This window comes from Thamnophis sirtalis, unplaced genomic scaffold (genome assembly GCF_051295495.1).
Source record: "Thamnophis sirtalis isolate CommonGarterSnake01/CBP01778 unplaced genomic scaffold, rThaSir2_p1.2 scaffold_14, whole genome shotgun sequence".
In the NCBI taxonomy this organism is placed as follows: Eukaryota; Metazoa; Chordata; class Lepidosauria; order Squamata; family Natricidae; genus Thamnophis; species Thamnophis sirtalis.
This window is the reverse complement of record NW_028261394.1, coordinates 48,357,652-48,372,327: the sequence shown is the minus strand read 5'-3', so window position 1 is coordinate 48,372,327 and position 14,676 is coordinate 48,357,652. Positions and strand designations below refer to the sequence as shown.

At 52.2% G+C, this 14,676-nt stretch overlaps 1 protein-coding gene across 2 annotated transcripts in view; it reads left to right on the top strand.

The window, feature by feature from the left end:
• Window positions 1-14,676, top strand: part of PIEZO1 (piezo type mechanosensitive ion channel component 1 (Er blood group)) — an 82,692-nt gene that overhangs the window by 46,273 nt on the left and 21,743 nt on the right. For both annotated transcript variants that reach the window (XM_087728843.1, XM_087728844.1), the window contains 15 exons: window positions 486-641; window positions 805-902; window positions 2,650-2,813; window positions 3,483-3,659; window positions 4,823-4,948; window positions 5,100-5,300; window positions 6,041-6,245; window positions 7,474-7,578; window positions 8,374-8,527; window positions 9,199-9,442; window positions 9,564-9,660; window positions 10,387-10,555; window positions 11,217-11,306; window positions 11,907-11,995; window positions 12,601-12,672. In XM_087728843.1, the coding sequence (XP_087584969.1) occupies window positions 486-641; window positions 805-902; window positions 2,650-2,813; window positions 3,483-3,659; window positions 4,823-4,948; window positions 5,100-5,300; window positions 6,041-6,245; window positions 7,474-7,578; window positions 8,374-8,527; window positions 9,199-9,442; window positions 9,564-9,660; window positions 10,387-10,555; window positions 11,217-11,306; window positions 11,907-11,995; window positions 12,601-12,672 (2,147 nt within the window). The remainder of the gene's footprint in view (window positions 1-485; window positions 642-804; window positions 903-2,649; window positions 2,814-3,482; window positions 3,660-4,822; window positions 4,949-5,099; window positions 5,301-6,040; window positions 6,246-7,473; window positions 7,579-8,373; window positions 8,528-9,198; window positions 9,443-9,563; window positions 9,661-10,386; window positions 10,556-11,216; window positions 11,307-11,906; window positions 11,996-12,600; window positions 12,673-14,676) is intronic.

Genomic DNA, 14,676 nt, shown 5'->3' with positions numbered 1-14,676 from the left:
TGGTTTCAGGAGATCAAAACGCTCTCCTCCTCCTCCCAGGGAGGCCACCGAGAGATGCTCAATTCAATTCCTCTAAGTTGAATTGGATTTGAATGGATTGAATGCTTCCAAATCGATTTGCCAGTTCAGAAGGCGATTACACATAGGTCAGGCTATGTCTGATTAAAATCAACTCAGTTTGACCTAAAGACCCTCCTTCCTCCCTCCCTCCTTCCTTCCTACCTACCTACCTACCTACCTTCCTTCCTTCCATCCTTCCTTCCTTCCTTCCTTCCTTCCTTCCTCCCTCCTTCCCTCCCTCCCTCCTTCCTTCCTTCCTTCCTTCCTTCCTCCCTCCCTCCCTCCCTCCCTCCCTCCTTCCTTCCTTCCTTCCTACCTACCTTCCTTCCTACCTACCTACCTTCCTCCCTCCCTACCTACATTCCTTCCTTCCTTCCTTCCTTCCTTCCTTCCTTCCTTCCTTCCTTCCTTCCTTCCTTCTCCAGACTGGGTGACCTTGGCTTGGAGCAGTTCAGCGTCTCGGAGCTCTTCTCCAGCATCTTCATCCCAGGCTTCTTCCTGCTGGCCTGCATCCTTCAGCTCCACTACTTCCACCGGCCATTCATGCGCATCACCGACCTGGAGCGCGTCACCTCGCCAGGGTACGTCCGTTGCTTTCAGGTGGGGAGGTCCCGGCTCCCTGAGCCAGCTTTTCATGAAAGGTGCTGGTTGGAAGAGAAGGAGGCCTTAGCCCAAATCTCGTCTTTCCAATCCCGGGGAGGCTTGCAACTCTTGAGCCCTGCTGGTATTCTTCTTGGTTTTTAGGAAGGGGGAGATTAATGGAAGCCAGGAGCTGCTCCAGGATGAAGGTGGCCAAAGAGAAGCCCCTGAGCCGAATGATGATGTTGACGCCTCTTCGGAAGGTAAGGGGGGAAAGCTGAAGAAGAAGGGGCCAAGAATGATAAAGCCTGCTTGACATGAAATAACTCTCCGTTACAAGAAAAAAACTCTTTACGTTCAACAAAATGTCTTCCTGGAGGATGTCCCTACTGGAGAGTTTCAAGTTTCAAGTTTAAATTGAATTGAATTCAATTTAGAGCCGTGGTGGCGCAGTGGTTAGGGTGCAGTACTGAAGGCCACTTCAGCTGACTGTTATCTGCAGTTCAGTGGTTCAAATCTCACCGGCTCAAGGTTGACTCAGCCTTCCATCCTTCCGAGGTGGGTCAAATGAGGACCCAGACTGTGGGGGTGATATGCTGACTCTGTAAACCGCTTAGAGAGGGCTGAAAGCCCTATGAAGCGGTATATAAGTCTAACTGCTATTGCTATTGAATTGAATTTATTGCATTTATATGCCGCCCTTTTCCCCGAAGGGGACTCAGGGCGGCTCACAATCCAAGTCAGGGAAGGGGGTACAGATAAGGGATAAAAAAGATGAACAGAACAATACACAATTTAAAAGCACACAACAACCATACCATTCGAGGGGGGGCAAAAGCTCTTTAGCCCCAGGCCTGCCGGAACAGCCAGGTTTTAAGGGCTTTGCGGAAGGCCTGGAGGGTGGTGAGGGTTCGAATCTCCACGGGGAGCTTGTTCCAGAGGGTCAGAGTAGCCACAGAGAAGGCTCTCCTCCGGGTAGTCGCCAGTCGGCATTGGCCGGCGGATGGAATTCGGAGGAGGCCTAATCTGTGGGATCTGATCGGTCTATTGGAGGTAATTGGCAGCAGGCGGTCTCTCAAGTACCCAGGTCCAATACCATGAAGGGCTTTATAATTTATTTATAAGCCGCCCAATCCCGGAGGACTCCGGGCGGCTTAGGGTTAGGGTTAGGGTTAGAGATGGGACACCATCCAGGAAGAGAACTAAACTTGCTGAACATAAACAGATTTCCCTTCTAAGGGAGAGTTATTTCCGAGCCGAGGTGGTGCAGTGGTTAGAGTGCGGTACTGCAGGCTACTTCAGCTGACTGCTAGCTGCAGAACATAGCCAAGGTGGCGCAGTGGTTAAATGCAGCACTGCAGGCTACTGCTAGATCAGCAGGTCAGCGGTTCAAATCTCACCGGCTCAGGGTTGACTCAGCCTTCCATCCTTCCGAGGTGGGTAAAATGAGGACCCAGATTGTTGGGGGCGATATGCTGACTCTCTGTAAACCGCTTAGAGAGGCCTGAAAGGCCTATGAAGCGGTATATAAGTCTACTTACCATTTTAGTATATGTCTCTATTTTGTTGTCTGTATCCCCCCCTTCCCAGTTTTATGTGAGCCGCCCTGAGTCCCCTCAGGGAAAAGGGCGGCCTACAAATTCTAATAAAACTATAAACTATAAACTACTGCTATTGCTAGTTCAAATCTCACCAGCTGATGGTTGACTGGGCCTTCCATCCCTCCAAGGTGGGTAAAATGAGGACCCAGATTGTTGGGGGCAAAAGGCTGATTCTGTTAACCACTCAGAGCGGGCTATAAAAGCATTGTGAAGCGGTATAGAAGTCTTAAGGGTAATTGCTATGGCTATTTCATTTCAAGCAGGCTTTATTGGCGTCACTGGGGAGGGCAAAGCCTTCTGAAGCACCAGGCTTGATGGAGTCTGAGTATTCCCAGCTCTGTCTTTCCTCCTCCTCCTCCTCCTCCTCTTCCTCCTCCTCCTCCTCCTCCTCCTCCTCTCCCCCCTGCAGAGGCTGTGCCCAGCAAGTGGGGCCTGGTGCTGCAACGCCTCTCGGTGCTGGGGAAGAGCTTCTCAGACATCCTCGGCTGCATCCGAGTCTTTCTCCTCCGCCTGCTGGAGCTGCACGTTTTAAAGTTGGTGGCTCTGTACATCATCTGGGTTGCTTTGCAGGAGGTGAGTCCCCCGGACAGTGGCTGAACCCGGGGGGGGGGGGAGGAGCTGCTGACGGCCAAGGGAGGGGCTTGATTTAGGCAAGGGAGCCACCCGGGTATCCAACCGTTTGGCCTTTAAAGTGGCAGATCAGAAAGCCACCGGCGGCTGCGAGATGGAGGAGATGCAGCCTGCAAAACGGTTCCTCCAAGGAATTTTAACGCCTGCAGAATTTTGTTCCTCTAGGACAGTGTTTCTCAACCTTGGCCACTTGAAGATGTCCGGACTTCAACTCCCAGAATTCCCCAGCCAGCGAATGCTGGCTGGGGGATTCTGGGAGTTGAAGTCCGGACATCTTCAAGTGGCCAAGGTTGAGAAACACTGCTCTAGGAATCTTCAAGCTATCTCCATACAAACCACAATTTGCCCATGGAGGGAGGGAGTAGCAAAGGATCTGCTTCGGCCCACAGGGGTGGTAACTGTTGTGGGCAAAGGTGTGGGCCATGCAGGGCCCCAAGTCACCTGTGAGGCTGCAGGAGTCTTACCTGGACACATCCTTCAGCACCTGGCCCTTTTCTGCCCCGTGGGGGGAACTCTGCTTTTTAAGATTAAAGGAACTCGTGAGGATGCCGGCCTCCCCTGCACAACTCCAGCTGTTGTGTGCCTCCTCTCCCCCTTTTCCCCCCTCCGCAGGTGTCGGTGATGAACCTGCTGCTGGTGGTGCTGTGGGCCTTCGCGGTGCCCTACAGCCGCTTCCGCCACATGGCCTCCTGCCTCTCCACCATCTGGGCCTGCATCATCGTCGTCTGCAAGATGCTGTACCAGTTGAAGATCGTCAACCCGGAAGACTACGACAAAAACTGCAGCTTGGTACATGCTCCCCGCCCCCCACACACCTTAGAGCCAGAAATGGTGGTGGTGGTGGGGAGGATGGAAGCGCCTTCAAAGCTCAGGTTGTGCGCGTGGGAAACAGTCCCAGAAACAGACAGGGGAAGGGGGTTGGGGGAATGGTGGTCTCCAGGGAAATGCTGGCTGATGATCAGACCAAGAGTTTATACCGTGGCACGCCAAAACTATAGCGCGCCCGACGAAAGCGCATACGTGATGTCATCAGCAGCGCGACAAATAAAATTTAAAATAAATTAAAATAAAATAAAATTAAAGCAAGCCGATTCACATAAAGGTAAGGGTTAGGTTTAGGGTTAGGTTTAGGGTTAGGTTAAGGGTTAGGGTTAGGGTTACGTTAAGCGTTAGGTTTAGGTTTAGGGTTAGCGTTAGGTTTAGCGTTAGGTTAAGGGTTAGGCTTAGGGTTAGGTTTAGGGTTAGGTTAAGGGTTAGCGTTAGGTTTAGGGTTAGGTTAAGGGTTAGGCTTAGGGTTAGGTTTAGGGTTAGGTTGGGGGGGTTAGGTTTAGATTTACGCATTAATTTTAATTTTACCGCTCACAGCGTGCTGTTTTCGTCGCGCTGTGATGACGTCACGTACGCGCTTTCGTCGAGAGCGCTTTCGTCTACCGCGGTTTTGTGGTGGAACCATTTATACTCCATCCTGACCGCCTGGGAAGAATTGTGAATTATTTTGAGGGGTTGCGTTACAGTGTAATTGAGTTTGAGTTTATTGATCTTGTATGCCGCTCACTCCCGAAGGACTCCGGGCGGCTTACAATAAACAAGGGAAGGGGGATAAATAGACAAAAACAACACTTTAAAATATACAACATTCACAGTTACCGTGGGGCTGGATATTTCACAAGCCCCCCGGCCTGCTGGAGCAGCCAGGACTTGGTGGCTTTGCGGAAGGCCGGGAGGGTAGTAAGGGTCCGGATCTCCACGGGGAGGTCGTTCCAAAGGGCTGGAGCTGCAACAGAGAAGGCTCTCCCCCGGGAAGTCGCCAGCCGACATTGGCTGGCAGATGGAATCTGGAGGAGACCTAACCTGTGAGATCTGATCAGTCTATGGGAGGTAATCGGCAGGAGGCGGTCTCTCAGGTACCCAGGTCCGAAGTATCCAGCCCCAATTCCTTTTCCCCTCTTTAGCCGCTGCTGAATGAGACCAACCTCCAGCCAGAGGAGATCGGCAACTCTACCCTCTACCAAGGTCCTGTTGACCCGGCAAATTGGTTTGGGATTCGCAAAGGATACCCCAGCCTGGGCTACATCCAGGTGCGCAGGAGCTGTCCTCTCTTTAGCAGGTCCCGCCAGCCCTGAAGGAAGTGGTAGTCCGTCATACTATCTGGAAGGGAATCTCTATGATATTAAGGCAAGGTGGTCTCTATCTCCCCTGTCCTTGGCTCATCTTCCTCTTCCTCTTCAGAACCACCTACAGGTCCTGGTCCTGCTGGTTTTTGAAGCGGTGGTGTATCGATGCCAGGAATACTATCGCAAGAAGCACCAGCTGGTGCCTCCACTCACCCAGACCGTCTTTGAAGATGCAACGCGCCAGAACCTTGACCAAGGCTTGCTGAACTGCATCAAGTACTTCATCAACTACTTCTTCTACAAGTTTGGCCTTGAGGTGAGCTGGATGCTGCTGGCTGGGCTGGAGAGGAGATGCTACTTAAGTCGCGTAGAATGAAGAAGTCAAAGTTTGGCCAGTATGATTGTCAGGGTTCCAAATAGCATCCAAAAGTAAATCAGAGTCCAAGGCAAAGGATTCCTCAAAAGTCCCAATTTATGAAGAGAGCCACGTTGGCACATTTGGGAGAAGCTTAATCTGAAAGTTTTCAGGTTTTCCCACCCAGTTGAAAGTTCAAGATCTTGCATCCCCACCCCCACAAGTCCATCCCATGGTCCACTCTTCCCCTGCCACACTGGCAGCTTCTACCCATCCAGTTCTGGCCAGGTGTAGAGACAAAGGATGACCTTGGCTTTCTAGAAAGAATGTTGTTATGGCTACGTATCACCCAACTCCGTACAATCCCTCCTCCCATTTTTCCACAATAGAAAATGCAAAATAAAATAATAGAAAGTGTGGCAGGCCTAAAGTCCAAAAAGGAAAAAGATGGTTTTCAGGCCTGGCAATGCTAAGGCACCAGGAGTGTATGGAGCAAAAATATGAAGGCATATGAAAAAGGGGTGGAGCTTTTGCAGTAATGAATAAAAGAAAGAGGTGTGGTATTTGGCCAAAGCTTCTTAAGTCTTGGAAGAACCCTTGATGCCAGAGCAGAGATTTCTCGTCCATCCCCCAAGATGCCACCAGACCAAAGGTTTCCAATGCAGCCTCTTCCTGGACTTCTTTCCCTTTTCTTTCCTCAGATTTGCTTCCTAGTGACAGTCAACGTGATTGGCCAGCGCATGAACTTCATGGTGATCTTCCACGGATGCTGGTTGGTTGTCATCCTGACCCGGAGGCGGCGTCAGGCCATTGCCAAGCTCTGGTCCAAGTACTGCCTCTTCCTGGCTCTCTTCTTCATCTTCCAGTACCTTCTCTGCGTTGGGATTCCTCCAGTTCTCTGCATTGGTGAGACTCCAACCTAGGGAGCCAGCCAAGCATTGCTTCCGAGTAGAGCCAGTGCTTGGCGCGTCCTTTCTGCTCCTCCTCCTCCCATCCCCGTTGAGGGAGGTAATTGCAAGGTGCTTCTGTAAAAGGCACAACCCCAAAGAGAGCAATCAACCGTGTGCCATTATTCCAAGTGCCATTCTGATCATGAGGTCATCATTTAACCAGGAAAAAAGCCATCCCAAACATTCAGTGGGCACTTCCCTTCTGAGAAAGGCTTGTAATATCGGGGGGATTTTAAGCTAGAAAACAGCTGGCTTGGGGATACTAGAAAATTTACCACATTCTGCGTAATGGAGAGGTGTAGACACAGGAAGAGTTTTCTCCTCCTTGACCAGAAAGTCGTCACAAAACCTGGGAAGTGAGAGATCCAGGACAAATAGCAATAGCAATAGCAGTTAGACTTATATACCGCTTCATAGGGCTTTCAGCCCTCTCTAAGCGGTTTACAGAGTCAGCATATCGCCCCCAACAACAATCCGGGTCCTCATTTTACCCACCTCGGGAGGAGGGTGTGAGCTGTTCATGAAGTTTGAAGTTTAATTTTATTTATAGGCCGCCCAATCCCGGAGGAGTCCGGGCGGCTTACAGAGAGGGGAAAATAATAATAATAAAAAAAAATAAGATAGACAAGTTAAAAAAAACAACACAGATACATTCATTTCAGTCGGGGCTGGACCTCAACGATGAAGTCAACAGCCCCAGGCCTGCCGGAATAGCCAGGCCTTGACAGCTTTTCTGAAGGCCGTGAGAGTGGGTGAGGTCCGGATCTCTGGGGGTAGCTCATTCCAAAGGGTCGGGGCAGCCACAGAAAAGGCCCTCCTCCGGGGAGCCGCCAGCCGACATTGTCTGGCTGACAGCATCTGAAGGAGGCCCACCCTGTGGGATCTTACCGGCCGCTGGGAGGAGTGTGGCAGTAGGCAGTCTCACAGGTATGAAATTGGTGAAATTATGACTCTCCTGTGTCAAGATGCCGTGACGGTGATCAAGCAGGCTTTAAGTGGGAATTGTACAACTCCCTGGAGGGGAAGATGATCACTTGCTGCTGGTCAAAGACACCGCACACCTTCCTTCTAAAAAGGAAAAGCTTTGGAGAGGGGAGATCTTGAAATGGGGAAGGGAAGGATGCTGGGTTCCAGATCCAAGTGCTCTCCCCAAGAATCCATGTTTCTGCTTCTTACCTGCCTAGATTACCCCTGGAGGTGGAGCCCCACCCTTCCCATCACCTCCGTTCTCATCAAATGGATGTACTTCCCCGACTTCTTCATGAAACCCAATTCGATCAATCTCATGAGTGAGTACCTGGAAACAGTACCTGCTGGGTTGGAATACCTGGTGGAACAGAATTGCTTTTTTTAAATAAAAAAAATCATTCGTTTTTTTAAAAAATGTATTAAACAAATGTATATACCCGTCCAATTCACTCTCAGTGACTCCGGGTGACTTATAGGAATAAATCCTCAAACCCATTGGAACCCCAGCCCTACCCATGTGGCTGTTCTTACACTGTGTACTCATTAGTGGCAAGAGAAGCCACAGACTGTCCCAATTTGGAAGTGAATTTGGAAAGGGTGTGACATTTTGCCACTCGATTGGGGTCATTAAAACTTTCCTCTGTGACCCACTGAGCCTCAGCCTGAATTCAGCACCAGGGAGAGTTCCTGAGAAGGAGGTTGAAGCCCTTGGTAGTCTTGCTCCTTGCCCCAAGGACAGTTGGGCATCTAGGACACTTCTCCATAAAAGATGTCGTTCGGTTCTTAAATATAGTCTGGGATTGTGTCCCCCCACACACAAACAGACACCAAAATTGGGACACACCCCTTGGGATGGGAGGTGACGTGCTAGTGCAGTGATTCCCAAACTTGGCAACTTTAAGACTTGTGGACTTCAACTTCCAGAATTCTCCAGCCTGGAGAATTCTGGGAGTTGAAGTCCACAAGTCTTAAAGTTGCCAAGTTTGGGAACCACTGTGCTAGTGGGCTGTTCCTCCTCTCCAAAACGGGAGGCGTTTCTGGCACCCACAGCCACATCTGCTTTCCCGTGTCTTCTGATGTGATGGGCCTTCAAAACAAAACATGGCTTCCCACAGGTGACTTCCTCTTGCTCCTCTGCGCATCTCAGCAGTGGAAGGTTTTTGTCAACGAGCAAACGGAGGAATGGGTGCATTTGGCTGGTGACAACCGGGAGCAGCTGGAGCCCCTGCAGGGGCAGCCAAACCCCGTGCCCAATTTTGTCAATTGCAGGTGAGATCAGAACTGTCCCTTCCCCGGGCTAGTATTAGCCAGGTTTTGCCCCTGAGTGGCGTTTCCTGGCTCACTTCATGCTCCCAAGGAGGATTTATCCTAGGGTGTTCGAACCAGCATTGCATTTACTGTATTTTTCGGAGTATAAGCCGCACCAAGATTTTGAAGAGGCAAATTGAAAAGAAAGTTTTTGCACTCTGCAGACCTCCAAAAACGGTCAGTTTTTTGCGAAAACAGGCCCATTTTTTAAAAAAAGGGCATGAATAGCCTCTGGGAGGCTTGTAGAGTACTCCTGGGGGCTGGGAGGACAAAATTGAGCAAAAAACGGTCCTTTTTTCATTCATTTCTGCCCTCCCCAGCCCCCAGGAGCCCTCTGAAAGCCTCCTAGAGGCTATGCACAGCCATTTTGGTGGTGGGGTTTTGGGAGGCAAAAAATGCTGTATTCTGTGTATAAGACGCACCCAGATTTTCACCCTCTTTTTTGAGGGAAAAAGATCCGTCTTATACTCCGAAAAATACGGTAGGTCCCTTACAACTGGGATTAAATCAACAAAGATCCAACAAAGATTCAATGACTTTCGTGGGATTTTTGATTCGATTTGATTCGATTCTGCTAGAATCACTCTTCTTCTTCTTCTCCGTTTTTTCTTTCCCTTTTTCCTGCTTGCCAGGTCCTACCTGGACATAGTCAAGGTGTGTGTTTTCCGCTACCTCTTCTGGTTCGTCCTGGTCGTTGTCTTTATCGCTGGGGCCAACCGCATCAGCATCTTTGGCTTGGGCTACCTGATGGCCTGCTTCTACCTGCTGCTCTTCGGCACCGCCATGTTGCGCTGGTCCTTGCGTGCCCGCCTGATCCTGTGGGACTGCCTGATCCTCTACAACGTGACGGTGATCATTGCCAAGAACATGCTCTCGGTAAGGCCCTTCCCTCTCCCGGACTAAAAGATGCCCAGTTGTGCGTGCAAAATATGGGTCTTTGGTCTGAATGCCGACCATCCCTTTTGGGAGGGGTGTGACTCCCTTTCTCCTCCGCCAGCTCCTCTCCTGCGTCTTCGTCCAGCAAATGCAGAACAATTTCTGTTGGGTCATTCAGCTCTTCAGCCTGGCCTGCACCGTCAAGGGTTACTATGACCGTGAGTATCTTCTCTTGACCTCTGAGGAGCTGGGAGCTGCCCTTCCCCAGTCCTGGGGGTGGCTCTGGAGTCCGGAGCATGGAAAAAGAGCGGGAGCCGAAGGGCCCCGTAGCTGTGCCATTTCTCCACTGACGATTGGCGACGTCTTCACAGCAACCCCCAACTGCCACCGAAGCAACCGGAGTCCTGTGCGGTTCCTGTTGCTTTGGCCCAGCGACAGTTGGGGGACTCCAGAAGTTCTTGTAGGGAAAAGACTTTAGAGAAAGGCCAAGACACACCTCCCTCTGGGCAGCCTGGAAGAGATTCAACCCACTTGATTTAGGGAAACATGGTTTGGTTTACTTTGGCTCCATATTCTACAGATAGCCTTTTTGCCACGTTTACCCAAGGTTATCGTTGAGCGTGTTGCATAAACAACCCCTGAAACCTGACCTTTCATTGCGGCTCCTGTTCCAGTCAATTCGAGCGGAAGTGTTTTCCTCAATCGCAGGCCAAGATATTTGAAAGAAAAGAGGCATTTTGCCCCCCCCCCGATGACACTTCTAACCTGCTGAGCTTGTACACAGGCGTCCATTTGAGTGGGAGACAGTCCGCTCCTCGGGGGGGCTGGGAATGTGGGAGAGCCCAGAGTTTCCATAGGAGGCAGCTGGGGGGAGGACACACAATATGGTCCCCCCTCCTGCTCTGCTCCCCGTCTGAGCCCCTCCCTCCTCCCTTCTTTGCCAGCCAAGGATGTGGACAAGAACCAGGACTGTGCGCTGCCAGTGGAGGAAGCCGGCATCATCTGGGACAGCATCTGCTTCATCTTCCTCCTCCTCCAGCGCAGAGTCTTCCTCAGCTGCTACTTCCTGCACGTCTGGGCCGACCTCAAGGCCTCTGCCCTGCAGGCCTCCAGGTGGGCGGGGAGGGGCTGGGGCGCGTGGGAAGGAGGCGTCTGTGGGGCGGTGCCCAGCTTTGCTCATCCGGGGATGCGGGGTGTAAAAGTCCACTCTCCCAAGCCAAAAAAAGGCCCATAAGAAACGACGCGTTCGCTTAACAGCCACGGGGTTCACTTAATGACCGCCACAAAAAAGATGGTGAAATTGGGAGGGGTGGCCTGTTGGCCCACTTCGTGACCGTCCTGACTGACCACCGTAATTGTAGGCTCGATTGCAGCCACAAGCCAAGGGCCTCCTATATTGTCATCCTGCCCACAGATCGGAGTGATTGATTGATTGATTGATTTTATTGATTTGTATGCCACCCACTCCCGAAGGACTCCGGGCGGCTTACAATAAAACAAGGGAGGGGGGAATAATACACAAACAACATTAAAATATACAACAATCACAATCTCCGGGGGGCTGGATATATCGAGGGGCCCCCGGCCTGCTGGAGCAGCCAGGACTTAACAGCTTTGCGGAAGGCCAGGAGGGTAGTAAGTGAGTGAATACGGGGCCCTCCATTGCCGAGGTGTCCGGCCCGTTTTCTGTACCTGGTCAGGGCGCTCCGGGAAGTCAGGAAGGTGGCTCGGCCATCTTCCCGACATCCATGGATCCTGGTTTGTGTCTCCGCAGGGGCTTCGCCCTCTTCAAAGCCAGGATGATCAAGCAGATGACTGCCCATCACCAGGCTGAAAAGAAATCCTTGGTCCAACTTAAGCGGCAGTAAGTTCCACGGGAGGGGAAGGAGAGCAAGATGGCCAGCAGGGAGGGCGGCCCAAGCGTTTGTCCAGCTTTCAGGACTGGGGTGGGAGACGCCGTTCTCTGGAGCGAGGAGGGGATTCTGTTCTTGTTGATTTGACCTACACACAGGCCCTCCTTGGACCTGAGGTGGAGTTCGCCCATCAGCTCTTGCATCAGAGTGATCTCTGGCTCCCCCGGGAGAGATCTTGTGACTGAAGTGGGGAATCTGCCAGGGGGAATCGAGGATCCCTGAAGGGTCTGCAGATGGGAATCAGGGCTGTGGAGGCTCAAAGCCCCTCTGATTGCTCAGAAGTGAAGCTTCTGTCCTGGTGGATGGAGTTGCCACGGCCAAGCATGGTCCTTCAGGCAGGGCTGAGAAAATGCCAGGAGGAGGCTACCAGTCCAGCCTGGGCAGGAAGGGGCAAGGAGAGACACAAGCATTGGGGAGGAAGGGTCTTGCAGGACGGAGCCACCGACTTTGGCTCCTGGGACCCAGAGAAATTACTTGAGGTGCAGGCAAACGAGGATCCAGGATGGCATGGCGAGATGAGCCACTGCCCAGCTCCTGCCCTTTGCCCACAGGATGCAACGGATTCGAGCCAAGCAGGAGAAGTACCACCAGGGACAGCTGGCCAGAGACTCGGGAGAGGCCACGGAGGCAGCCACGCCAGGTGTGAAGGGAGTTTCGGGCTGGGGAACATTTCTGGAAAACCTCTAGGAAGTCCCCTGGCCAAGGGCAGCAGAACTCCCGCAGTGGCCTGTCCCACAGTCTGCTTTCAGTGGTCGACACCCATGTCGCATCAATGCCACGCCGTTGTTCCGGGCAGCGGAGTTTACAAAAGCAGCCATTCTCCTGACGGGAGACGCCGGGAAGTGTGACTGTAGAAGCCATTTGGACCCACGGAAGGCTGAGCGGGGAGGATGTGGGTCTTCCTTTGTCCTTGCAAGTCCCACCCGCCTCCCTCCTAGGATTTGGCCTCCTGCCTGCCTGCAACCCCCCCGTAGGCTTTGGTTACACCCTGCTTGCTCTCCATGAAGAGTGGGGGGAGGGCGCCCTCTTCTTCCGCCCACTGGCAGCCGCATGAAGCAGGCATGGCTTTTGGCCCCCGGGAGGTTCCTTATGGGTGGCCCACAGAGAAGGCCTGGGATGGAGACCGTTTGGGCCCGGGCTGGCGGAAGGCATCCGGAGATGGAGCGGCTGCTCGTTCAGGCTCGGCTGGCCTTGTCCTCCGGCCATCCCCGTGTCCCTCACCTGCCCTTGTACCCTGTTCCACAGCCTCAGGTGCGAAGAAGGACCCCGGGCCGCAAGGGAAGCACTGGTGGCGCCCGTGGTTGGATCACGCCACAGGTACAGCCCAGCCTCAGGGCTGGCGGACATACTAACCCTGGTTCATTGCAACTGCTAACCGTGGGGTCATCTGGGCTCTCATCCATCCATCTCCATCTGTTCTGCCTGCCTCTCTTCCGGACTCTCCGGCCACCTCTTGCATGGGCTGCCGCTCAGAGTATCTTGCTGCCTGCGTCCTTCAGGGCCTCACCAGGCATCAGAACCTTGGTGGCTCGATTGAGGGAACACCCTAAACTGCCATGTAGATCCCAGACGCGGCCCTGGCTTATTCGGGGGCTTGTCTGGAAGCTTCCACCGTTGCTTCTCTGTAAACTCTCTGTAAAGAGAGACTCTGTAAACCGCTTAGAGAGGGCTGAAAGGCCTATGAAGCGGTATATAAGTCTATTGCTATTGCTATTGCTATTGCTTGTCAGCCCAACGAGGTAGAGCAGATGGAGATAGCAATAGCAATAGCAATAGCAGTGGACTTATATACCGCTTCATAGGCCTTTCAGCCCTCTCTAGGCGGTTTACAGAGTCAGCATATCGCCCCCAACAACAACAATCCGGGTCCTCATTTTACCCACCTCGGAAGGATGGAAGGCTGAGTCAACCTTGAGCCGGTGAGATTTGAACCGCTGAACTGCTGATCTAGCAGTAGCCTGCAGTGCTGCATTTAACCACTGCGCCACCTTGGCCCCGTGCAGTGGGCAAATCGAAGGGGTTTTTGCCACCGGTTCTGTGGGTGTGGCTTATAGGGGTGGTCATGTGACCGGGTAGGTGTGGCCAACTTTCCCCCACTTTTTAAAGCACTTTTCTCTGCCGGTTCGGACGAATAGGTAGGGAAAAAAATGCTTTAAAAAGTGGTGGGGGGAGGAATATAGTTCCAATGATCAGCTGTGACTCGCACGATCTGGACCCTCTTTATTTCACTTTGGAAAGCATTTTTTTCCCTATCTATTTGTCCGAACCCGCAGGAAAAAAAAATGCCTTAAAAAGTGGGGGGGGGGGAAATAGTTCTGACAATCGCATGGATCAGCTGTGAGCCGTGCGATTGTCTGGCCTTCTTCATTTCACTTTTTAAAGCGTTTTTTTGCCACCAGTTCTAGTGAATCGGTCAGAACCGGTAGCATTTCAATAGCAGTTAGACTTATATGCCGCTTCATAGGGCTTTCAGCCCTCTCTAAGCGGTTTACAGAGTCAGCATATCGCCCCCAACAACAATCCGGGTGGTCATTTTATCCACCTCGGAAGGATGGAAGGCTGAGTCAACCCTGAGCCGGTGAGATTTGAACCGCCGAACTGCAGAACTGCAGTCAGCTGAAGTAGCCTGCAGTGCTGCATTTAACCACTGCGCCACCTCGGCTCTATTTCACCCCTGCACCAGTACCGTGTAGATCAGTCCTACTCTTATTGTAAAGCTATAGCAGCAGAAACTTGCAAGCCCAAATGTGCTTCCCCTGCCTTTATCTTTGGGAGAACTAGGATGGGGCTCAACTGAAACACGTTCTCACCTTACATCCGTGCCCTGGGTTCAGTCCCCTCTCGTCTGGCCGTTGCCTTGATAGCACCTCTTCCTCCATCCATCAAGGACGTCCCCACTGCCCTCTACACCTCCCTTAGGCATATTGGCTGAGCCGGAGCACCAGAACCTGCTGTGAAAGGGCTTTGGCTACGCATGCTGCAGATACGTCCTTTTGGGAGTGTTTAGTGAGTGTTGCCTTGTAGTGCGGTGTTTCTCAACCTGGGTAGCTGGGAATTGTGGGAACCGAAGCCCCTGTTCTTAAGGACTCCGGGGTTGAGAAACAATCCTTTACTGTGTGATATGCACTCTGCCTGGTGGACCAGAATGAACTTCCAAAGCAAGAGAGAGAGAGGGGGGGGAGAGGAGAGAGAGACAGAGACAGAAAGACAGAGAGAGACAGAGAGAGAGACAGAGACAGAGAGAGACAGAGAGAGACAGAGACAGAGAGAGAGAGACAGAGAGAGACAGAGAGAGAGACAGAGAGACAGAGAGAGACACAG